This window comes from Anguilla rostrata, chromosome 5 (assembly GCF_018555375.3).
Source record: "Anguilla rostrata isolate EN2019 chromosome 5, ASM1855537v3, whole genome shotgun sequence".
Lineage (NCBI taxonomy): Eukaryota > Metazoa > Chordata > Actinopteri > Anguilliformes > Anguillidae > Anguilla > Anguilla rostrata.
This window is the reverse complement of record NC_057937.1, coordinates 12,091,096-12,118,036: the sequence shown is the minus strand read 5'-3', so window position 1 is coordinate 12,118,036 and position 26,941 is coordinate 12,091,096. Positions and strand designations below refer to the sequence as shown.

Below are 26,941 nucleotides of genomic sequence, written 5' to 3'. Positions count from 1 at the left end.
ATTGTCACAGGGTAGAGAGTTAGGAGGAGATCAGTTCTGTGAGTTGTGCAGTTAGTTCTCTCTCCCTCTGAGCTATGGAGGTTTTTTGAGTGCAGTGCCCAGAGGTTGGGTCTGCATCAGCTCGCTCTCTTGGGCTATCGTTTATTTTATTTTCGTTCTGAGTTTTGGAGAACCGATCTATTCCTCCCCCTTGGTTTGGAGTCCTCCTTTTGAGGTTCCTTTATTTAGTTGGGATATTACTGTGGAGTAGTAGTCGTTTGTTCGTTTATCTTTATCCTTCCTTGATCTCGGAAGAGATTTGGTGGCGTGCTCTGCTTTTAGTGAGACCCTTTATTAAGATCCCTGTTCAGTTGCGCTTGGTCTCTGTCCCCCAACCCTTACAGTCTGTGTAGAATAAGTAGGTTTTTTTTTTTTTTTAAGAACACTATGTGATTATATTACTAAAATAGTAGTTATTTATTGTATCACATTAAGTATTGAACTGCCGAGTAACAAGAAAAAGGGGACTGTAGGCCATTCATTGTTCATTATGGGAGCATTTCATTTAATATAGTATAGTATTTTAGAGGGATTAAATATGAGACGTGATTTTATTATGAATTTTAAGTCTGGAGTGTTCTGATGAAATATAGTCTTCAAGCAGAATTGTTAGTTTGAGTGAAATGTGAGGTATCACAGATGTGATCTTCTATTAAGGTGTGGACAGCTTTGTGAGAAAATCCCCAAAATGCATCTGGTTCATATCTGGTTTCTAAGAATGCCATGAATTATGGAAAATTCCATCTTGAATGACACCTTTCTCTGCATGAAATTAATACTTTTATCATGAGGCAAAAATCAGTCAGCCATTGTAATGTGCCCTACATCTTTATTTTACTTTACATCATTACCAGAACCATCTTACACAGCTAGATGCCATAGGTTGGGTAGCTTTTGCATCGCAATCTGTTCTATCGAGATGTCATCCCCCCCTATGGGAACTGCTGCTTCTGTTTATAGTTGCAACTTGTGATTTGAAAACGGTGTCTACAAGGGCAGCAAAATCCTACTTTGTATACCTTTAAAATAGAGATAATCCCAGAGAGAGTACTTGTTTGGATGTCGCAAAGCCTTGGCTGTTATGAAATCAGACTCAAAAGACTGTCTGCACTTGGTAGGCTACACTTTTTCCAGGGGCTAATTTTCATATTTGGTGAATGTTCCTGGAAACCTTTCCATTAATGTAAAGCTCTGGTACGATATGCATGCTACATCCTTATTGTAAGGTAAAATGCAATTACCATTTTTTCAACTGCTGTAGGTGGTCTTTAAAAGATTGCTGTTGTGCCATGTTCCTGCTTTTATTGCTGAGAGCAGCAGAAAATATATAGGCATAGTCAAATCACTTATACTTTTGGATTTTCCATCTTCCACATTATAAAGCCCATTTAATCTCAAAGTCAAGGGATAATTTAACTGCAAATAATAGAACATCATGTACCACGAGTGTGGGAAAATATTGTTTTATGGAGTAAAGTAATTGTGTTTTTACATAGTAAACTTTCTCTAGTGGTGCAAAGAAATTAGAAGGATTTTGCATATTGGAACTTCCTGCATTCCACGATGAGCAATAAAGCCACACTGCCACATGAATCCAGCTCTTATTCATTACGTTTATTTCATTCATTGTTGAAACTGGATACATCATCTTTACAAATGAGTTGTGCACGCGTACCATAACCACGCAGCTGCTCCTTGTATTTGCAAGCATGAAATGCAAAACACTTAGTCATTTAAAAAGTAACGGACATGGTACAACACTAAATACACAAGTTCCATTAAGCCCAAGTAATTGTCCACAGGGCTGTTGGTCAATGGTCTATGAAGTAAATATTAAATATCTAAATACAAAGACATTTTGTAAACACAAATAAGGTTGTAAATTCATTTGAAAGCATGAGAATACATACAGTATCACAGATGCCTTTAAGTGTAAGTGTCCCTCGAGGAAAGCAGCTTGCAATCTGTAAATCTGAGTGGTTGTGCAATTTCATAGTGCTGGTCAATCTGGTCATGATCGATCTGGATTTTGCTCTGCTACGCCTTGCGATCGCAGTGATGCCCATTGTTTGAGGCAGTTAATTCCTCTGGAATTCCTTCGTGTTGATTCACTTGGTCTGGTTCTGCAGAGAAGGAACATGTTGAAGGGCTATGACTACTCATAACGCGGGGCGTGGGGGGGTCAGGCACTATCCCCACCAGTGACATCAGCTGGGGAAGCTAAGTATTTGATAAACAGCAAACAGGGCGGCAATTGTTCTTAAATTTTTTATCGTAGTTTTCTGTCAGAAAGGGTCCAGTGGGGATGACCATGAGATTTTCTCATGAAAACATATTTAATGACTTCTATACTGCTTTTAGACTTATTTTTATACATTGATTCCTTGAGTGATAGATATCACAGTGAATATTATTATTATTATTATTTAAATATCGTGTTTACATTTTATTTTGCTGTATGACTTCACATTAGAAAAGGGGATATGATCAAATAAATTGACTCCACCAATGACTGACACTTTCATCAGACCATGATCACCTCTCTTTTTTTCTGGCAGTCAATTATTGAAGCATCCAACAGACATAAAATCATATAATTGGTCCATTATAACCCATAAGCTGTGTCCACCATGATCAGCCACATATTTCAAAATGTGCTCTTTTAAGTCATAAACACTGGATCACATCTCGAGCCTAACCTAGTGAATCTGATGATGCAATTGTCCTGAGCACCTATTACACATGATATAAATAATGGCTCTGAAAGCTCTCTAAATGGTTTTTATGCCTGTGCCTGTGCTTTGATTTGAAATCACTGATATGTGTAATAACACAAATTAAGCTTTTTGTTTGCATCAGACCACCTTCTAGCTAGCTAATGGACACTCATTCCCAGGGCAAAAATAACCAAAATCAATGTTGGCTGACATCAACAAAAGATACTTTTATGACCCCAGATTATAAAACTCTAGTTTAGTTGCCAACCTTATAAATTTGTGAAATGGTTTTTGTGTATTTTTCTGTAAACCAGAAACTGAAAGACTTGTGAGATATTCAAATGTCATCCAAAACAAGCAAAATACACATTTAGCAACAAAAAAGCGAAACATAGAGTATTCAGTTATGTTCCAAATCACTCTACTTTGTGCTCAGATGTAAGCTTCACATCCTAAACAAGCCCCTTTCTGCAAAATATTTGTTGTCAAATATGAAACGGGTTCTCCGCATGTCTGTTGAGTTTGTTTCACAGATTACGATCCCGAGAAAAGATCACTTTTTTTTTTTTTTTAACTCATGGGTTAAACATTCTGACCAGAGATCAGCCTCCGCTGCACTAAATGTCAGTCTCCTTCAGCCCGTAGCATTCCGGCAGATCGTACACCTGATAGCCACTGTGGTCCACGTAGTCGTTGGAGATCCCCATGGAGATGGAGTCGATCTCCGGCTTGCCCAGAGCGGGCGGGGTGCCCTTCCCCGGCCCGTTTTTGATCTTGTTGGACAGGTTGTTCATCTTCTCCTTCAGCTGGAAGGAGGACTTGTGCAGCGGGCGGAGGAAGCTCCACCTCTTCAGGCCCAGGCCCCGGCCCTTGCCCCTGCAGATGAAGGAGTTGGGGCAGGACTCGCGGAGGGAGAAGCTGGGGCTGCAGTCCTCGCAGACCTGCCGGCTCGGGCCCTTGACCGCCGCCCTCCACCGCTGGTCGTAGAAGCGGCGCAGGGACCGCCTCCGGCGCTGGCACTGGCACTTGAGCAGCCGAGTGAAGGCCCGCTGGAACTCCTGGCTGGAGCACGGGTAGATGACGGGGTTGATGCAGCTGTTGAAGTAGCCCAGCCAGAAGATCACTTTGAAGACCATCCCAGAAGGCTTGAGGGCTGGGAAAAATGACCCTGGAAAGAAGCAGAGGTCGCGTTGGATTAAGATCCACAAACATCTCAGGGGAAACAGTGCCTGTGGATAGTGCAGCTTCCACTCTAGAGAGTAGTTTTGACTTTATGGCTGAAATTCCAGAGCAAATACCACCTGTAATGGAATCGATTCTTAGGACAGGCACTCCAATGCAGCAAAGCAGTTTTTTAATGGTCTCCTGGTTCTGATGTGCCACCAGTCCAAACCAAACCAGGCCAGTATGAGAGTGTTTGTATACACCCATCTTTCTTATGCTCCATCCTCTTCAAGCCTGGGTTAAAGAGAGAACTCAGACCAGGACTAAGACTAGTCAAACATTGAGTTGCATCAGATGGAGTTAAGAGTGGAGTTTTATGTTTTCCCCCTGTGCCACATGTGCACACACACACACACATGAAAATTATGATTTGCTGATGTAAGTGTATTACCGTAAAGGATGATCATGTAGGAATCAAAAGCAACCCCCCCCTCCCTCCCCATACCCCCCAGCTATTGTGTGTAGGTCCCAGGACTGCAGAGTGTCACAACACTGGATCCCAGGCACTGACCACACCTAACCTCATCCCCGACAATTTGTGCAGCAACCAACAATTTTCAGCACACTCCAAAACACAGGGACCCCTATGAGTGGCACAGTTATAAATAGACAGGAGGAAATGCAATAGAGGACAGCTGCTGTCAGCCAGAGCCACTTAGACCGCATGTGGGGGACACAATGAGTTTTTTTGGCGAGGGAACGTAATTGGGTGGAATTGGACACAGCGATGAAATTGCACTGGATGACAGAGGCTCATAATTCTCCTGCTTAGTCCACCGCCACTCGCCGGGCTGGATTCTTTGGCCGAGGCAGAGAAAGAGCATGTCCATGTTTTCGAAAAATCTCTCTCAGCTGCAAGAGGGCTAAACTGCTGACTCTCGCCTGCTGTCTCAGGGCTAGACAGTTTAATTCTATGCAATTTATGTGCATTATGTTGGCCCTACAATCACACTTTATATATAAGTTGTTTACAGAAGTCAGATTGGTTCTAATTGAAGTTCCATTAACCAAGTTCACTCACTAGCTAGCTTTAGCAATGCTATTCTTGCTCAGCTTGCCAATATTAGCTTGCAGTCAATTAGACTAGCTCTGATTGGTAGCATTAGCTAAGCTAGCACTCTTTTCTAGTAAATTAGTTGATTTTTGACCATTTCTAGAAAGTTTGGTAAAGCCAATTAGTTATTGGATAAGGGTATTCACTGCTAAATTTAGCAAATTAGAATATGAGGCATTGTTTACAACTGGCAGCTTAGTTTTTCCAGGGGGTTGTTAACAAGGGATGTTGGGACACATTTAAATGACTGAAGAGTGGCTTCTCCAGTGGTGTCACTCAAATTCAAACTGTCCTTGAGGCATACCCAGGCTCCAGGGTACTGGTGTGATTCATGCATGAAACACTAGAAAACTGCTCTTAAAATATTTCTGTTTGTGTATGTGTGTGTGTGTGCGCACGTACACACGCCATGGGTGCCAGAAATCCAGTTTTCGGACCAGAATGTCCCGATTTTCTAATTATTTGTATGTACATGTCCAGTTTGCGGTCCAGACTGGACCAAATAATGTCTACTCAGGGTAATTAATGAGTTCAATCTACCAGTAGTTTGTACTGAATTTGTATCTTAATCGCATCCCCAGATCTGTAATCTGTTCTGATAGAACAGAACCCACCTCATTTGCGATTAAGCTTCTGACTGTGCATGTTGTCCTGTTTCAACTCATTTTAAATCTGACAACCCTATTGCACGTGTGCGTAGGTCCATGCGTGTTTCTGTCTGTCTGTCTGGCTACCCACCACTCTTTTATACCACCCATAATGGCCTTTGCTTCCTCACAATTTAGGATCAACTTCCCCAGCCGGGTAACCCACACTTTGGCACTTAACTATAATGTGAAAACGATACAGTTTCCACCCACCCCCCCCCCCACACCCAAAATGAGGGGAAAACAACCCCAAAAAACATTTGACCCAAGCGCTGGTGTACCGTTGTAAAACACTTGCAGTCCATTTTTTGTCAGAACTTGACCATTCCCATGGTCATGATTTTTATGCTGTGATGTGAGTCATCATGACTCACATCACATACATGACTTGCATAATAATCACACCGAACGGGCCTCGGCTGCAATAAATTGTACTCTAAGAGCTATAATAGGAAGATAGGAAGCATATTTCTTCTCCTTTCAGCGTCAATTATATGCCAAATTTAAATGGGGACTGGGCACCCTCAAAGAAGGCTGCCAAAAATATGTCACAACTGAGATTGGTTTGATTTTGATATGTTTTGAGTCTGAGTGTAATTACATAAAACTGCCGTGTGTCACTGTTTCTAGTCCTTTTTTCTCATGCACAGCAGTCTTTATTAGACGTCTCTGTGCCTTCCTGTAATGGATTGAACAGAGCCCTCAGCACACACTATCTAACTGCCTGAAAGGATTTGGAAGGATGTGTCTTTCTGTTCTTGATGCCTGTTAGTACTATTACTACTGCATCCAGACATTTACCTATGAACAAAAATATCACTTTTTGCTCAATGTTACACAATATCTATGAGGTCAAAACATGTTGTTTTCATTCCTTGTTGCTTCTACAAAAATAAAACTCACTGTCAAACAAAGACAGGACAATCAAAGAGTTTTCAGTGAACCGAAGCAGGAGGATGATAAAACCTATACATTGTTAGGGCAGTTTAGCCAAATGCATTCAAAGATTTAAAAAGAAAAGAAAACACTGCCTGGCTTGGAAACAGGGGTGGGAGGGGGGTCATCAGTCAATGTAAAACCCTATTTATTTTATTAATACACTGACAGCTACTTTATTATTTCAACAGTCCATCATATTTACAGACTAGAGGAATTAGTGCTGCTTGTTCTGTTCCTGCTTATCTCATCAGCTGCACTATCACTGTCTAGGACCTTCTCAAATACCTTCTCATTGTAGTTTTAAATGTAGTTTTTCCACTCATTTGTGAGTTCTGGTCATATTTATCTAGCTACAGTGCAGCTAGCAAGCCAAGAGTTGACAGCCTACATTTGGATGTCATATCGGCTAATAAAATCAATAAAAACAGCTAAAATAAGTAGACGTAAATTTTCTGGCAAGCAGAGCAGCTATGGTCACTTTCACTTGCCAATTCAGGAAAGGACCAGCATGCCAGGACTTCCTCCATTTGGGTGCTGGAATCTTCCCTTAATTATATCCACCTGGAAAAAGCATCTCCATCTTACCCTCCATCTGTCAGGCTCCAGTCAGGCTTCACCTTCTTACTTTTTTTGCCAGAGGCATCTGCTTCTCATTTAGCACTGCTATCTGGCCTTCACCACTACCTGCATCTAAGCTGAAAATATGACACAGCGATGATCCACAGGCACTTCCTGGATGACAGTGACATCCACGTTGTGGTAGGGAAGCCGTAATTAAAGCAATACGGTGAGTGGATGTGGTTGGTGCACAAAATTTTTAATCGGATTATTTTCACCAATTGATAAGCCACAAAGTAATAATCAGTCTGTCTTATAATGCAGGGGAGTAGCACATCTTTGCGCTAAAATCAGGAAACGATGCATACCTTCCTGGGCTAGTTCAGGAGTTTGGGTTGTTGTACTGGAATTCTGGCGATGATGCTTTTGGTTTGGGCACTGACGGGAGAGCCCACAAGAGTCTAACATCTTGGTTCTTACATTGTTGAGGCCTGTAACACAGCTCTCTGGTTCACCAATGCAAAATGGTGTCAAACTGTCGTCACTTCGGCGCCTTGATCTGAAAATAAGCTTGAACGCGTCTGTAATTTAGCTGTGTGACGTGCATGACTGAATATCTCAGATGCTGGGGATTTTCTGTCACCATCTCTAAGCCCACTGTCGAGCCTCTGGCTATGGGCGAGAAGTACTGTAGCTCTGAAGTCCTAAATAATGTGCACACGTACTGCTGCCAAGCAGGAACAAGCACGGCTTTAATAAAACAACAGTACTGGCATCTACATGCGCAGACACTCGACCAAAACAACATATTCTCATGCAGCACGTAACGAAATGTACTGGCATGCCAGTAAGCTCAACGACAGTCTCGCTCTTAGAATACAGATGGACCCCCTGTTGCCCACAGGTGTCCCACACATGAACTTCATGCTGCTGCCAATCAAATCACTGGAGAAGAGGGTGACAGGAGACTAAAAAAAGAGAATTTAAATATAGTTTATGTCGAGAAACTAAGAAGAGGCTAGACAGCAGGCACGGTACACAGAAAATCGAAAAAAAGACAGAGAGGTGTAATATGAGCATGCAAGTAGGGTCCAACTAAACAAGTGGCAGCTTTTGAATGTGTCTGCAAGTCAAGACCCTATGTATGCTGCCCTTACATGGACTTATAGCACAGGCTAAAACCATGTGAGAAATGTTAAGATGTAAATATCAATTAAAACTTTTTTTGACTGAACCACAACAGCGGGGCCAGCCCTACAAACGCAAATGTCTGTGACTGAGTGAGTGACTGAGTGCGTGATGAAGTTACACCATTGGTCGGCCAGATCACGTGTGTTAGGTCCAGCCATATACTAGGTTTTGACCTGGTCTTGTTTAACCAGTGACTGTAAACTGTTTAAACCGAGAAATGGCTAATGTTACAGCCCAGTGGTGTAGATGTTTGTAGAAAGTCATGGTAATTAAAGGTTCTCGGGATTTTCCCACGTCTGCCCAGTGTCCGGGCGGTGCCCCCCATCGCTCCCGACCCAGGACCACCACAGAACTGTTTTATATGGCAGACACGCTTAAAACTGTCACTCGCAGACTGCAAATAAATCAGCCTCAGCACGGAGATTATTTACAAAACTCAAAATTTGCACTCTACCCCTATAACGGGCAAGATTTATTCTAACTCCAGGTGCCAATCTGTTCCTGGAATCTATGAAAGTTATATATTTTTTAGCCATGGCTAAAATCTTAGCATAAAAAAGATTGAAGATAATATCACATTTGTTTCTCTCGCGCTAATTATTTCCCTTGGCAGAGCTTTTCTGCTATCCCTGTTGTGGAATAGAGAAATATTCTCAGTCGCTTGGGAAAATGAATATAAACATATTAGTCTTACTGTGCCTTATAGTAGAGGGAGACAGAGCTGTCTACAGAATTCAAAAACAGCCTGTTGCATGCCAAGCAATCATAGAGCCAGGATAGATAGAAGCTTATAATAGAGTGCAACAGACCATAGCACCCTTCCAGGCTAATAAACATAAAATAACGTAAAATAAATGTTGCATGGCGCCATGTATCCATGTAGTGCTGTGAACTGAACATATTTTCCCTGCTATAAAACAGATATTTCCCAGCAGGATTATGTACTATTTACTCTGGAGTCAATCCAAATAAACTGTAAACATATCAGTCATACCTACGGCTCGTATTCTTCAGCTTAGCAGTTTTATTTTAGGTAAACTATTGTGGAAATTATGTTCTGTATTGTACAACAATGTTGTATAACTCTTCAATTAGCAGTCCAAATAGAAAAGGTGTTTTTTTTTTTTTTTTGGACAAGTGTATGCTTGTGTATCTGTATGCCACTATATAACGTATGGTTTATGGTTACTAAATTTATTGCTTCCTATTCTGTTACAAGTGCCCTTTTTGTCACTGCTCTTATGACAAGCACGTATGCATGATGCCTGGAGGGCATTGTAAATCCCCGGATAAGAGTGTCTTGTGAATCACTCGATAAATCAATCAATAAATCAATAATTATCAGAATCCTCGTAATGTGATGTAATAACATGACAGCAACTACAAGGCTGACCACAAACGGCATGTCAGCTTGTAGCCTCCCTGTTGATTGCTTTGAGCTGAAAAGCTTACAGTTGAATATACATCAATAACCACATCAGCGGGGGTACAGTAGTCCTTTGTCCTGATGTGCCCTGCCAGCTTCTAAGTGAAGAAAAAAAAAAAAATTTAAACCCTTCTTTTTGGATAGCACTTCATGGCACATATTGAAAACTGTGACTGTGCAGTAAAGAATTCAAGGCATCTGGCCCAATTTGGGAAAAAAAAAAAAACTCTGTATAGCAGACTCTCAGAATGTTTATTTGAAAGGCACTCACCAGATTACGACTCAGTAGTTGGACAAATAAACTGAGAACTGAAATAACTAACATTTTGAACAGATGCTTTTAATAAAGAAATCTTATATTTACTAAACTTACATTGAGACCTGAAATAACTTACATTAAATAATAATAATAATAATAATAATAATAATTTTGTCATAATAGGAATGATTACTTGGAAATAGTAAGCCTGAAATTGACAAAATATATACATTTGAGATGTACCATGAGCAACAAATAATTTAGGGAGACTAAAACCTGAATGCTAATAAAATAACTATTCAATTTGCTCAAATGACTGCCAGCAATATTGTTTTCAACTCCTATCAAACCAACTGAAATATCTTAGGTGCATTTATTCAATATTCCCTTGAACTGACGTGGAACCTTTGTAATTAATTTTAGTCTCAGAGACAAAAAAAACTTTAATGAGCAAAGGAGTACTAGCGCGCAACAAAATATCAGAAGCAGCAGACAGACTCTAGCCAAATCAGGCATTCGCTGAGAAAGTCATTCTGATGTGAATAAAACTAGAATGACTAAAGCTGGATCTCCTGAGATAGCCATCACTTTACAAGACATGTTGCTTTTAAATAGAGGCTAATTAAATACAGTAAAATAAATAAATAAAAATCTATCAATCAGTTGTGAACCCAGTGGGCTCAAATGAGGTCTGCAAACTCATAAATTCAAACTCTTTACTAATTTCACTCCTTAAGTTTTACGTTTTATTAATGATGTTTCCACAGTTTATCAACATAAAGTTTAAATGGCATGGCTCACATCCATTCAAGTGGCCAAAGTCCTTACGTTAATACCTTCCTCTTTATAAAGCCTTTTATAAAAATGTAAGAGTGTCTGCCAAATGCCTGTAATGTAATGTAAAATGTAAGGGGACCCTATAAAGAGGGAAGGTTTCTGCAGAAGCTGGTGCAGGGCATGGTAGGTAAACAAACGAGACTACCCCGGATGAGCGCATGGGTCTAATGGGTGCGAACAACCGCACAGAGCTCACATTCCACAGCAAACTGGAGCGTCCCGAGCAGGAGTCCACTCAGAGGCTAAACAAAGGGCAAAGGGAAGTACCCTGAGGACAGCTGGGACGCCTCACAACAGCGAGATTCCTTCGCTTGATTTTCTCCTGCCGCCACAGAACAAACCCACGCAGGCTTCAAAGGCAGGACTTTTAGTGAGACATTATACACTTTAGCGGTAATAGATTAGTCTATATTGCATATTGATTTGGAAATAGCTTTACATATTGTACCTTTCTATTGCACATAAATATGCACATAAATAAATATGCGTCTCATATAATGATATACTGAAACATATGTTCCTTAAAATGTTGTATATTGCATCTCAGCATACGCAGCTGTTGCATAAGTGTTCCCACCACACTCGGGTCCACAAGGGGAAAGTTATTAAGTGAGTTTATTCATTTTGTTTTCCTCTTTGTGCAACTGCATTGAGAACACGATGGGCTACATCGTGCTGGGCTATACGGTACGTGTGGAAGGGGTCCCAGCTCATTGCCCAGCGCTGTGTTAAGTGGATCATTAAGCTCCGGAAACTGGGCTCAATTAGGAGTGTCATTATGGCAGTGGACCATTGCGCTTAAGGGGGTTCGGAGCGTCCCTGAGCTGGCTGATGGAGCTGGCCCAGATACCTCGGGGCACTGCTTTTTGCCAGAAGATGTTATCCATCCCTGGCCCTCTCTCTTGCCTTTGCGCATAATTAAGAAGAGGGGCTGGAAAATAAGAGGGGTGCGTTAATTACACGAGTACTGTTGGTCCTGGACAATAAATGCTTGCTAATTCAGTTTAAGTTTAGCAAGAAAACATATTGGACTGTAGGCCTGGAACCCTTTGACTGGATGGACACAGGCCTACAGCACACCAGGAACACAGAGCTTAACTTCACTCCTGGGTCCTTTTTAAAACAAACAGTCACCACATGCCAGACCACGGGCATTTTTAAGATAAGTATTTCACACCCACCCACTCCCCACCACCACTGTATTTGAGAAAAGAAAGATGCAAAGTGACAGATGTGGCATTCTTTTTCAGCATGGTTCACAAATCAGTGGCCTGTTGACCCCATGTATTTCAAACACTTTCACTTGTGTATTCTAAACAGAAAAGGTCATATAGGATTCCTATATTCTGTCCCTCCATCAATACAGCAGTACCCTTAGGACAATTGAACCTCCCTTAAAATTGATCTCAGAGTACCATCTCCAGTTTTTTTTGGGTTCCATTTTGTGCCTTTGTAAACAAGGAAATGATCATCGTACAGGCTGATGCACACAAATACATACATGCTTCTACATGGCTAATGGTGCACAAAGCTGGTCAATGAACTCTCCGTGATTTCAAGAGGCTTTTGTATTCTTCTATTCACTCTAACAAATAATCTACGCCTGGCAATCAGGCTGTAATGAGGTACGCATGGCATAGTTTGGAGTGTCCCACCACGCACCAAAGTAATTGGCTATATTGTAAAACACCTCTGCATAATGCTCATCTGACTCTCCCTTTGAAGCAGTAATAAATATCATTATTAGATTATCTGAATGCATCTCGGTCCTCCTTGGATTAATCCCATGCATTTCTATCAACTCCTTTCTGTAATATGAACATTGGCAGTCTGAATTTAATGCATTACTGGGTGAAATGTAAAGGCTGTGCGTATTTTGTTGTGAACAGATGTACTGATGTACAACTAATGCGTGATACAGTCCTGGCCAGAATGGCACAGAGAGGGAGAGAGAAGAAATGTAATTTTAGTCATTACCCACAATAGCCCTAAGAGAGCATTTCATTTGTAGGCCTACTAATGCTTTCAATGAAAGCCATTTGCGGCTGTAATTAATGACGGGAAGGCATTCGTTTTATCCTATTCCCGTTACTAGCCTGACTTCCTCTCTTCGGTTTAACACACAGTCTAGTTTTCCCACGCAGGAGACAGTTAATGCATGGTGAGAAAGTCACTTTGTCCTGCCGAACAGACGAATCGTTCGCAGTTTATTTTTCGTATTTAATGAAGTAACACTGTTTTGCAACATCTACTGTTATGTGGGGACAATAACCGTCTGCAATTATTTCAAGACAGTGGCAGTACTTCCTCACTACGAGATCTTATGGACTACACTTTCCTTTATGCCTGTGGTTTAAGATATCGGCCACTGTTCTTTCTTGACGGCTTCAATCTTGAGAGTGATTTATCCCATGCTGTAAATAACTTCATGTTTACAAAATGCATGCTGTCATTACGTTTCCGGTTGCAACTAATATGTTGTACGGTCTAAACCTCAGGTTCTATTTAGCTAAAACAGATTTTTTACACGGCATTGCCACTTTTTGGTAAATAGCCGCTGTGACTTATCTCCTCCGACGTGCAGAACTGAATTTATACTACGTCACCATGTTTAGCACAAGGGAGTCAGGGTCCATTCAATTGATCATTTTACATGCAAATAAGAACGCCTTCACAGAAAGTTAAGTGAAAGTGAAGATGCGTCACATCGTGCCTGATTGTGCCTGATATATATATGCGTATATACATATATATATATACACACAACACAATATATATATATATATATGTATATATATATATATATATATATATATATATATATATATATACATATATATATACGCATATATATATATAGCATATATATAGTGTTGATATATTATATATATATATATATATATATATATGCGTATATATATATATATGCGTTATATATATGCGTATATATATATATATATATATATATGCGTATATATATATATATATAATTCTTGTCAGTCCAGATTTAGCGATGATGACGTAGGCGCTGATGTTCATTCAAAATTCTATTACGTAAACAACAGCCAGCCGAAAATATATACTATATATAATATGTACTAGATGTTCGGCTTACGCTTTAGTTTCAACAACAGACATAACCAATCCGATTTTTATCCTTCTACAATTACAAGTGATTGCCAACGGTCAGCATTTCGTGCAGAGAACAGGGTAGCCCACGTCACTATAACGTATATCTTTACTTCAACAGTAGTCTTTTTATATTGAACTTAACATATAGCTTTTTGACATATCATGATTTTCATAGTCATATTTCTATCCAGATCAGTGGGCTACTATATTTGCCTCGAGGATTTGAATTTTAATTATTGAATAGTGCCCACGAAACCAGTGCATATGTAGCTAATTAGCTCATCTTAAATTAATAAATTAATAAAGTCATTTTACATTAAGTAAACATATCTTAAATAGTATGCTTACTGCAACGGGATGTATATTTCAACGGATTCCTTTACTTATACTTTCTATATGTGTATAAGATATAAGTATAAATTATGTATTGACTACGGCTTGGGTGATTCTAATAAGCTACTGTATTACGATTCAAATGGAGTAGAATCTTTAAACAATGTATTGCAAAGTGAGACTTTTTCAAAAATTAAATCAGTGGACTCCAACCCATGCCGCGACTCACTGCGCCCTCCTTAAATCCTAACAACAGGCAGGTTCAACAGGTGCTTTTCGGATTTAATTCACTAGCAGACAAACACGCTATTTTGTGTGCCTGTTGGCTACTGTATGCTATATTTTGTCCATTTAATTGCATATTTGTGAATATATATTGGTGAGACTAAGAAGGCTAGTTTCAGTTGCAATATTCATCATAGGCGGAATTATACAGTAGAATACGAAAGACCGTCGATCCTTTTCTCTCCAAATTGTACGCACAGTCAAATAAATAAATAAATAAATAAATAAGAAAAACACATACCTAGTGGTAAAACAAAGAAGAAGGGCAGCCAGCAGACTATGAACATCCCGACAACAATTGCCAGGGTTTTCGCCGCTTTTTTCTCCCGAGAGAATTTCATCAAACGCACGGAGAGGGAACTTCGGAAGGGATGGGTTTTACTCTTTGTACTTGCCGCGGAGTCCTCCAATACACTTCTGCAGTGAATCCGGAGCACTACATCCATTGACTTGTTTCTTTCCCGTTTGACTCCCGCTTCAAGACTCTTAGTAGTCCGTCTGGCTTCTACATAAACCCTGAAATACATCACTAAGATGACCATGAGCGGGAGGTAGAACGAGAACAGGGAAGAGAAGAGGGCATAGCCTGGTTCTTCGGTTATGCTGCAGATGCTTTCGTCCAAAGGCGGCGGTTCCTTCCATCCTAACAGTGGTCCAATTGAAATCACCATCGAGGACACCCAGACCACTATCAGGATTACCCCGGCTTTCTTTTCTGTCATGATTGTGGGGTATTTTAAGCAGTATTTTACTCCGATATATCTGTCTATTGAAATTATGCACAGGCTCATGATAGAAGCGGTGCAGCACAGTACGTCCACCGCTGCCCAGATGTTGCAGAATACCCTGCCAAAAACCCAGCATCCCAGGACCTCTAAAGATGCCGAAAAAGGCAGCACGATGATACTAAGGAGCAAATCAGCTATAGCTAGGTTAATTATGAAGAAATTTGTTACGGTTTGTAAGTGTCGGTTGCAAACCACAGAAAGAATAACCAAGATGTTTCCGACGATAGCCACTAATATAAACACGGACAAAAAGACACCGACCCCAATGACTTGAGAATCCAGTGTGAGGTTGGTACAAGTGGTGTTGCTAATATTCGCAAACATATGGTCCAGGAAGGACACGTTGATTCCATTGCTGGAGTAGATTCCACCATAGCTCTCGTTCATCAAGTTAGTATAGGTCATTTTGAAACTCCATAAAGAAAACTTAATTGAAAGTTGGTTCCAACGGGAAACCTTCAGCTATTGCGTTACAACTGTTGCATCGTGGACATGTTTTTGAAATTACTGAAATGCAGGCGCAGGGGACGTGTCTCACAGCAAATACCATTCTGATACATCACTCCAGTCAAAAAAAAAAAAAAAAAAAAAAAATCATGGATATGACCAGGTCCACTTTACCAGGCAAAAAGGGTTAATAACATCCCTAACACCATAACTCCACATCAAAGAGTAACATTGCACTGTTACGTTACAAAAATATGAGAAGTTCAACTTTCACTGTCAGTTCTTTGTATATTCCCAACTTCTTTGTTTAAGAAAAATTGCCAGTTCTGAGGTAGCACCATGTTTTATAATTCTTCAAAATGTACCGATTTCTTCTAAAAAGTCTGCTATCCAAACGTCCCAGTCAAGTTTGTTTGATATTAAAACGGAGGCATCCTCTGTAAGAACACCCCAAACCGAATTACTGAAGCACAGTTCCTTGGAACTCGCTGTCTAAGATCTCCTCCTCCTCCTTAGTGAATGGTGGGTCAATGACGCGTCTAACTGTGCTGCTCCACGGATGTACACAAGGGAGCAGTGTAGTCCTAATGTCAATGCTTATTTCAGTGCTAGGCACCTGTGAGGCTTCACAAGTATGTGGAAATTGACACGGTTTTGTTTCTCACACTTTTGAAATATACAATACAATTTGTCGCACAAGTCCTGACCGAGGATTAAAATCAGAACTATAATTTGGCAATCAAATGCTGTAATGTTTTATCGAAATGACTGATGCGCGTCATGATGCAGAATTATTTTATGAATTTAGGCATCAAAAAGAAGTGATAATTGAATGACTCTCCTTGGTCGTTGATTATTATTGGTGATGTTTGTTTTTCCACCAAGACGCAGCAAGCATTCTCATTTAGTTGGAGTCCAGACCGATGATGCTTTCCGACCGCCTTTGCGCTCACTATCTTGCGCGGCTGATGTATTCTAGCGAGGTCTTTTGGGCGTCACACTCGCACAATCTATAGGTCATCTGTGCAGTCTTCCGTGTCCAGGCAATTTTAACAGTGTGGTGTGAAGAGGGAATTATAAACCTCCCAGCTCGTCAAATGTTGATGGGCAGATAACTCCATAACCTTTACTCTTTGTGCATTTTGCAGACGCCATTACCCACAGAGATTTACAATGCAATTTTTCGCAATTGCGAATCCCCTACAGTGGTTTTACAGGTCCATACACACAAATTATGCACTTAGTCGCATGTATCACACATTCATAGCAAACGTTTAGCCACACATATGCAGTTTCAAGTAATAAACAAAGAGTTATGGACACTGAAATAAATTATATGCCAGGCTCCAATATTTAGCTGAAACAATAGTTATCTTAGTGGATCACTGTTTTGAGTTTCTCACGGTTTTTAATGAGTTTGGATTTGTAATTAAAACGTCCACTTGCTAATGCATTTCCAATAGCAAGGTAGAAATTCCCAGTGGGAAAGCAGATAATTTTGTCTTTGTCATAAGGTCACTGTTGTCGTGAATGATGGCACAGCGGCAACAATTTGGGAATATTGCAGAGATTATTATTGGTTTAGAATAATGTGCTGACATTATCCATAATTAATGCTGGTCATAATGGGAGATGAAATAGAAGAAAAGTTCAAGGTAATATGTATCAGACCAGGTTTAGAGTCAGGCAGCTGCAATGACATTCATATATTGACCAGAACTAATTGCAACTGGGACACCTCTTACAAGTTAATTCCACTGGTATGGGTGCGTAGGCTATTATTTGTTTGTTACACTTTATGATAACCAAATATTGTTTCCATGTATTGATCTTAGTAATTTCTCAATCAGTGTGCACCATATACGCGCGCAATCACATTACAATAAGGTGACAGAAGCTGAATTAACGCATTTGTTCTGATAACGATGTAAAATTGAGATCAAAACAACGACAACAACAGGAGAGGGAGACAGCGCAAACGATTAACCAGCGTCGCTAGGGAAAGGAAGCAGACGATAAGACTCTCCTCTGAGGATCTGCCGCCCTCGCGGGCGGGCGGAGGGCTTATTCTTTTAGGCATCACTAGGAAGTTGCGGTAATACGTTGAGATGGAGAACGAGCGCTGGGAAAATACGACTGGGCAGTTTGCCCCGGCGCAACGTTATCCGCCACACCAGAAATGATAAATTAATGAAATGAGGTATTATATATTTATTTACGCAACTGAAGTCACAATGGAAGTAGTAGGAGATGACGGCGATACATCAACCGGGTTTTTGTTCACCTGGATAGAATTTGAACAGCTGTCCCCAAAGTACGTCTATGCATCACCACGTAAATTAAATAATCGCTCACACGCTCTCCCCGCATTGCCCCACCGTAATCCACATAGCCGTCACTCCCCCTTATATCAAAGACATTCCTGTCTTCCATTCGGCCCTCTGTGGAAGAATGACCCACCCACCCTCTATCAGAGACAGAGGCTGACAGCTGGCACAAAAAAAATAAAAATAAATACCACGAGGTTCAGTGCTTTTAGCTTTGGTCTCAGGAACATAAGGTCGATCTCTTCTTCTTTCAGGTGGGAGAGTAGCAGTATTAGCCTATTGCAGTATTATTCATAAAATGAATACATTAAACATTTATCCAGCAAAAAAGTAGAATTAATAATATAAGTAAATCGCAGGCATACACACATGCGCGGGCGCGCACACACACAAACAGGCACGCAATGTTTTGGCCTATATTAAAATGTGCTGTTTGAAAAGCCCATCAACTATGGACGTAGCCCCCTCTGAATGCAATTACAGAGAGGGTCTGCAATATGATTTTCAGATTTAACAAAGAAACAATTATTAACAGAGTAATTAGGATGAGATTAACATGGCACGGTATTGACTAATGCATTCTGTGCTATAGACTACATCGCTGACTACGGCCCCTGAATCAGCCCGAATGAGGGCGTGAATTATGACTCAAAACAAGGGATACAATTGAGCGATGAAGGTCCCTTCGCAGCCGTGCCCAATCACCCTTTATTACGCGCCTATTTGAAAGCCTGTAGCACAACCCATACACTCCAGCCAATCTGAGATGGCAGATGGACTGCACGTTGTTTATTGCTTTTTCAATTTTTCAAGCGCCAGACTGTCAGCGCGCTCTCGACTCTGTTATCCTCACAGGAAAATGAGTTTCAGGACGTCCTCACTCCTGTTAAGCCCTGCTCTCGCTTATAGAACGCATCCGGTTTTCAGGCTTAACGTTTATTTTTGCCTCCGGGGAACCACTTTAGAGTCGTTAGACTGCTCAGGCGGGACCAAAGTAATGGTGCATTTATGTCATTAAATGTAGAGAGGACTAATCTTTGTTTCTACTCACTGTTTTGTAGTCATTACAATTCCTGCCTAGTGCCGCCTATCAAATGAAATCAATTAAAATATATAAATCCATTATCCAGTGTGATTACTGTATAATGGATTTACCCAAATTTGTAATGACATAGTTTCACCGGTCACAATAGTGTGGAACTGTGGTGGGGCTCAGTCTAGGAGTCGAAATTGGGCCAATTTGGGACCACACCTTTTTTTTTGTGTTTTGGTTTTTATTGTCTTTATATTTTAGTTTATTATTTTAGCCAGGAACTTGTGAGGGTGAACGGTGAAGATTTTCATTGGTTTGTTCATTTTTTTCCCTCTTTCGCTCACTCTGTAAAATAACACTGATGGAACCTGTCCCTCCCAGGGAAGTCACGATGCCTTTGATAAGGATGCACAGCACATTCAAGATTCATTACATTAAAACACTGAGTTCCATCTTTGAGCTGCCATGAATTTTATTTTAGAAATGGAAAATTACTTTTGTTTTGCATGGCATTCTTTTTCAGATAGAATGACACAAATGCCCAAACAAACAGCTGCTTGAACTGTGAAAGCAATGTCCTGTACGCAGTAGTATATGTTTTAAGAGTTGAACATCAGTTCCCAGGATTTCTATATAAACCACGTGTTCCTTTTGCCATCTGTGTGCTGGGTCACATCTTTTTACAGATTTATTAATATGTAAATGCATCTACTTGGAATCACAGTAAATAAAAACACATTAAATCACCAATGAGGAAAAGGATCAGCTGGGATATGTAGTTACCATGTGCCTGCTATGTTTCAGAAAAGACAGTCTGCATTGGGGTTTTGCGTGCAGTGGCATGTTCCTATCTGTCAGCAAGTAAACACACACAACTGAGATTTATGACTTACTATAAAAATAAAATGCAAGTTTGTACAACAAAGTCTTTTTTGTTAAAGTTCAAGTATCTTTATGTATTATTTGCATGCAAATGAATGACAAATCCATGCAATGTTGCTCAACAAATCCTCTTTGATTTGTTGTCTTGTAGCATTGCCTGGTATGCATTTCCTGTGATTAATAACAGCTTGCTTCATGGCCCTGATCCAAAGATATTTTCTAAATGGTTTGCTGTGTGAAATATATCTTGAGTGTGCTGTAAATATCTCCTAGGCTATCAGAATATGGTGCAGTCACATTCACATGAACAAATGCACACGAGGTCGTTCTGGGGGTTTCTGGCTTGTCATGACAGAAGAAGATGTGGAAATTGAATTTGACCATCTTGTTGGGCCCTAACGAGCTAGCTCAGAGGATAATGGTGGTCTTTATTAAGAACATACTAACTTTTGCTTTGTCAGGCAACCCTTTTATCAACACCTGTTAATAGAAGCTTCTGACAACTTACTGGCTTAAAGATGGCTGGTATAAGGGCATTCATGTGGTTTGTGGTTAAAAGAAAAAAACAACTTTTAAGTAACTCCAAAGCAGCTTGTACAGTGGTATTATGCCTTCAGTGGCTGTACATGTGTATATTATTATATTCTTCCAAATAAATTGTTATTTTCAGTCAGAACTATTTCCCATGGCACTTGCAACGTGAGAGCCCTGCTATCAAAGAATGAAGTTAATGGCACAATTTCAAAAAGGATATTTGTGTTTATAATTGTGAATAAATGTTATAGAATGTGCTGCGTTAGCCTCTGGAGGCATAACGTCGCTGTAGAAGCTGATTTGGAGTTACTTGAAGTGTATGTTCTTGTTTTAAACCACACACCCACAAAGTATCTTATAGCAAAATGGAAATCCAACAGGACATCAGGAACTTAGTACCTAAATTTTCCTTTATTGCACACAAAATGCATCTGGGCCAAAACTGAAATCATACCTAAAAACTCCAGAAAGTGAACTATCCCTTTACACATATGTTTAAAGTTGGAAAAAAAATATGAAAATGATTTTTTACAATCGCGCCTTGTTGTTGGTGTCAATTACAAGCTTTTCTCTCTTGATTTGGCAGATTTGTCAGTTGTTTTAACCAGAGTGGCTTCAAAAGTGCATTTAATATGGTAAGGAAACACCACTAGGTAGGCATATGTCAAAGAAAAAAAAGGTGGGACAGGGTTCGTTTTCATTTTTAAAATTAGTTTTATGATAGAAGCATTCACTGAGGTGTGCAGTCTAGAAAGAAAGATCTGACTTCCTCACTGATTGGGGTAGGTTGTTCCCCACTGTGAAACAAGAATCCAGGGCCAACACAAGCAGCTGGATAAAGAGCAGCCTTTCTGTGCTGTTATCTCCATCATTTTCTGTTTATTTATTTGTTCTGGTAAACAGAGCAGCACAATGCATATGAACAGCAGTAGAAAGAACAGTACAGCTCATCCAAACAGTGACCCCCCCCCCCCCCCCTCGCCCCCCTTGGTGCCTCCCCCCTCTCTCAGCACATTCTTTACCCAGGCTTATCTGCGTCCGAGCGTGTCGGGGCGCTCGCTGGACGCAGGCGGACCGGTGTCACGTGGCCCGTGATGTCATTGGGTGGTGTCACGCCCTCTGATCCTCTGATGCGCAGCTGTGTCTCAGAGGGGACCGCCTCGGGCGGTCCACAGGACGGGGCAGTCCACGGGGTCACACTTTTCACAGATCAGACCCAGTGAGTGACATCCTCTGTGGTGAGGACACTTCCCAGAGAACTGGGTCAAACCAAAGCAATCCATCCCACCCACCTTCACACCCACCTATTACACACACACACACAGAAACATATATATACAATATATATTCATATATATGGTGCATGTGGTGCATGTTTCCGTTGGTCAGCTCCCCCATGTAAAACTGCAATTTTTGAACCACAATATCTCCGCCATTTTAAAAAGAATCTCAATGCCATTTTACTGGTGAACTACAGGTGGACACACGGGCTTGAAAATATACACGCAAGGCATACATTTACACACAATGCTCAAATGCACAGACTAATGCAGACACTGCAGACACACACACACACACACATACAAACCCACTTATCACTGGCAGTAGCTATGTAGCTCCTCAATTATTCTCTCTTTTACACTTTTACACCACCACAGATTGAAACTTCAACAGCTTTAAAGTGAGTTTCCACTTATGCCTTTTATTTCCTCTTCAAAATTATGGCACACCATTAAAACACCTACATTCTAACCTTAACCTTAATTACTGTTATAGGGACTTCTCACGCTAAATGCTCCTTGAGTGGGAGAGACCACTTATTCAAAGATAAAAGAAACCTTTTGTCCAATTCCAGGCTATTATGAAATTGTAAAAGGATTAATATATAATAAAAGCCAGCAGTAACATTAATTAAGATAAACGGTTTTCCAGAGAGAGCAGAATGGTAACCAGTGGTATATAACCAGCAATCTCTTTTTAACGTGGAAGTATTTGCATAGATCAATACTTTTAAATGGAATGAAAAAGGAAATATTTCAGTTCAATAATTATATTTTGGAAGTAAAGCCAAAACCCACAGGTTTGGTTCTTACAATTGCCAATTAGTGACATACACTCTGAATAATGGATACTGTGTGCTGCACATTACTTTCCCTCTTTGATTTATAAGTGGCTGAAGACATTATCAATTCTGAATGTAATTTTTCAATTTTATGCATGAAAGTGGAGCTTCAAGCAACTCAGGTACCATTGTGAAATAAGCATACGTAATGATAATGAAATACAGATACGTGTATGAAATAAAAAAGCCGTCTTGCATGTTTCTGTCACATTTTAGTGTGCTTATCGTAATAATCCTCTACTTGGACTCACAGCTTCCAAAACAAAATTGTTGCTGAGCAATAAATAAACTCACACAGCAAAGAGAGTCAGTGCAATCACCATGTTTTCTGTTCTCTCCCCTCACAAGGCTGTATTTTCTAATGGCCATTGTCATAGGGAATGCCTACAGCTAGCCACTATATCATTTCACACTACAGTATCCCTACAGCATGCAATCATTGTATCAGAGGAATAAACATCATGCACAGCTGGTGCAGACAGCAGTCACCTGACCAACCAGAAGGAGTCACTGATGAGTCTAAATTTCTGCAACACTCAGCCAATCACATGCCAACCACAGGTGTAACTGGCATGGTCAGGATTCGATTCCAGCCATACAGGAACAGTGTCTTAACAGAATGCCCCACTCAGCAGCTCTACGTTGAAGCTATTCAAATTATCTTAATAATGCCATGCCCTTTCAGAAAGGCTTTCACCTTTGCTATTATTATCAATTCATTCAAAACATGGGAGTACTGATGTCACATTCGGAGCACATTTGGTTTATTTGAAATCCAAAAGGCGAGATTTCATTGTTTTAATAAATAAAGATCTAAATTTTCTTTCATTTAAAATTGACATGATGGATTTCAGCACCCCTTGAAATAGATTTATGACCAAACTGGAGGGGAAGGGTGAAATATCAAGCATGGAACTATGCTTGCTCCAAAAAACGAAGCGATTAAAAACCACAATGGATAATGCATCCTACTTTGAAAAATTAATTAATATTATAATTGTACCCTCGGTATTCCCAGCACAAAATTGATGATTAATAACTTGTCTTCAGATTGCCCAGAAAAGAGTTATTAATATTTCACATTCACTTTTATATCTCATTGCACAAGTAACAAAGCAATAAGGACATGGGCTCAAACAAGTCTGTGTGACTGTGAATATCTCTATTATTATTGATAAGCTAATATTAAATTCAAGCATCAACAGATTTAATATCCTGCTGTATGCACAGAAGACTCAATAAAGCAGGAAATAAATAAAAAATAAAAAATTCAATTATCTCGGTACATCTTCACATAAATAAACTTGTGCCGTGTATGTACCAGTGTTTTGTAACCTAACCGGATCAAAAGATTAAACACAGAACCTTTGCTGTACCTCTACAATGTCACCAGCCTGTGACCAGCTGTGGAGGGGCCCAGTTGGCTTTGTTCCTCCAGGGGCCAGGGAGCATTAATGTTTGCCCGGATTCTTCTGCTTACCGGAGCATTAGTTCCTCCCGGCAACACACCAGGCGTGAGCCTTAGCGTGAAAATTGCCATTGGCTTGCCGGCGGGTTCCTGTGAGGAGTGCACAGGTGTTTCCTGCAGTGCCAGCTGCTTGGATGTCTGTGACCAAACCGGGAAGAAGAAAATGGGGGACAGTTCTCTGAAAAAGTGCCCCAGCTGTGTTATTTGGCTGAAGTAAAGAAAAGTAACTACAAGCAAAAATAACTTCTGCGTATGTGTACTTATATATTTACCACGTTATGCGATTATGAACGACTGTTCACATTTCTGGCATTAGCTGAGAGGGGAAAGCTCTTGCGCTCGGTTGAAAAGGCTGGCCCTCTGGATTTAATTTATATAGTGCCTTCCATCTCACAACCTCGGTGCATTACAGTGAAGAGGGGAGCTGCATGGCAGCTATTTATCACTTACCACATACTAGCTGAAGTTGCACTATCAAGCGAATGAAACTTCTGCTGTTACAGACAAAGCACTTACTGCCCCAGATCACTGATGCAACAGTACATTCTCAATGAATAGGGGCCCAGTGTCATACCGAGGCTATTGGCAGTGAACCTTAACAATGGAGTCAATGGAGACTACCAAGAGTACAAAAAAAGCACGTAACTGCATGTGAAAGAGCTTTTGACAAGACTGAGATGCAAATGTACTGTGGTGCAGCCACAAGTATAGTCTTTATCTAAAAATGGACTCAAAATAAACAGATTACCCACAGCCTTTATCAGGAAATAAATCTGTGCATAATATTGCAAATAGTGCTGACCAAGGCTGATTTTATTGGTCTATAATTATTTTTCAAAACAGAAAAAGTAAAACAATAGAACAATGAAAATAATCAAGCCAGAGCATTTCCTTCATATAGAATATAGATTAAATCAAAGTGGGAGACAGTTGTGAGAGTTCATTGCTCACTTTTGTAAACATTTAGCTGAATATTTACTAAATCAACTGAGGATACAGCCTCTTGGTCAAGGATAAAACCTGCAGATTGTCCTCTGGCTGGAGCTGGCTAGTGCTGATACATAAGATCCTGACAGTTGCTAAGCCTTTTTCGGAGAACAGAAGATTCTCAACGGATCATAATAGGCTGACCGTAAACTGACTTCACCTTTGCAGGATTAATAGTAGAAGGGAGACTTGTGGTATCTGTTGTCACCCACACTTCAGGGGACTGGTGCCATGATCGTAAAAGACCAGACGGTGTGACTGACTGGGGCGCTCGTCATTGCTGCACGGAAGGAGATAAGCACGCCAAAGAGGGCCATCGCCTGATAGAGCAGCTGTAGGCTGCTCCGGGAAATGCGTTTCACTTTTATCTCGTGGAAAGGGTTTAGGCCGGCCGCTGAGTAGTGTGTGGCAACAAACGACGGACATTTTAGGCCGTCCCTGAGCCTCAGGACTAGAACGCTCCTTGCCTCGTGCGCCCAGCTGCTAACACAGACAGTACAGCAGCGCCTGCATGCTTTCCTGACGGCTCAATATCAAACTCGCTCACTCCTACTCACCCCTCCGTCTAACATCGACTCTTTCCTTATCCGTCCTCCTCGTTTCACAATCTCAGACTCACTCCTCCTTGTCCGTCAATCTCAAGATCACTCTCTCTCGGACTCGCTGTCTTTGACCTCGTCTGTCGCTTCTCTCCTCCTCTCTTCCTCCCTTCATCAGGCTCTCCGCTCCCACAAGCGACTGTCATCTATACTCCTGAGCAATAGGCACTTTTCACTGTGAGGGCACTTACTGCAGGAGTTCCATTAGGATGTTTCATAAGACATGCGGCAGCTTTTCAGCTGAGAGCGCTGTTTTAAGGGCACAGTTGACACAGCTGGCAAATATAAGCAATGACGGAAATTCTGAAAACCAGATATCTCTGAATGCATTAACATATATTTTGCCACACACAGCACCCCGCACACTGGCAGCTTATTTTGTATTTAACCGATGGTGCCATACAGTGATTGATCTGCGGGCACATAGCTCAGGGTAGACCGTTGTCTGGAGTCGGAGGTTGCAGTTCAAACCGCTGGGATGTGATGTCCTTGAGCAAGACTAACCCTACCATGCTCTGGCGATGAGAGGCATCTGAGCGCTTGGTAAGCTAAAATGCAGTCATTACATTACATCGGGAATGTTTAACAAATACATGCTTAGGTAGATGCTTGCAAATGTCTTGACTGTGTTCTTGAATTTAATAAAGCACTTAAAATGTGCTTTCCCATAACAGGACCATACAGTTCCTCTTTAAGCGAAGGCAACACCACTTGTCCAAACCAGAATGTATTGCAAAGGTTTGTTCAGTTACGAGAACGCTCAACTGATAGGTGAAGTTATGGTTTAAAGGACTGTGTGCATCCAGTGCATCACGATTGTATCCCAGCAGCCACCCTGTCTGAGGTCGGTGACGGCCAAAATGATGGAGTCGTGGGTACATCAGGATCATCGGAAAACGTGATATGCCACCCTTCACATCACATCCACCCGAGAGCCAATAAATTAGACATATTTATGATTCACACAAACTAAACCATTAAGTGATGCTCAATGGCTGAAATTAATCTTTAGTCAAGTAGGCTGACAGATTTATCACACAGGCAGGCAAGAAAGTTAATAGGCAATTGGATATCGCGTGATAGAGGTAGCAAATTTACATAACTACACATTCA

The 26,941-nt window shown here is 40.7% G+C and overlaps 1 protein-coding gene across 1 annotated transcript; it reads right to left on the bottom strand.

Moving 5' to 3' along the window:
• Positions 1-1,632: 1,632 nt before the first annotated feature.
• Positions 1,633-16,351, bottom strand: adra1d (adrenoceptor alpha 1D). Its single transcript, XM_064335134.1, has 2 exons — positions 14,883-16,351; positions 1,633-3,924 (listed from the first exon to the last, which is right to left on the bottom strand). Exons 1-2 carry the CDS (start codon positions 15,832-15,834, stop codon positions 3,374-3,376), a joined length of 1,503 nt encoding a protein of 500 aa, XP_064191204.1. The 5' UTR covers positions 15,835-16,351; the 3' UTR covers positions 1,633-3,373.
• Between the last annotated feature and the right edge of the window lie 10,590 nt (positions 16,352-26,941).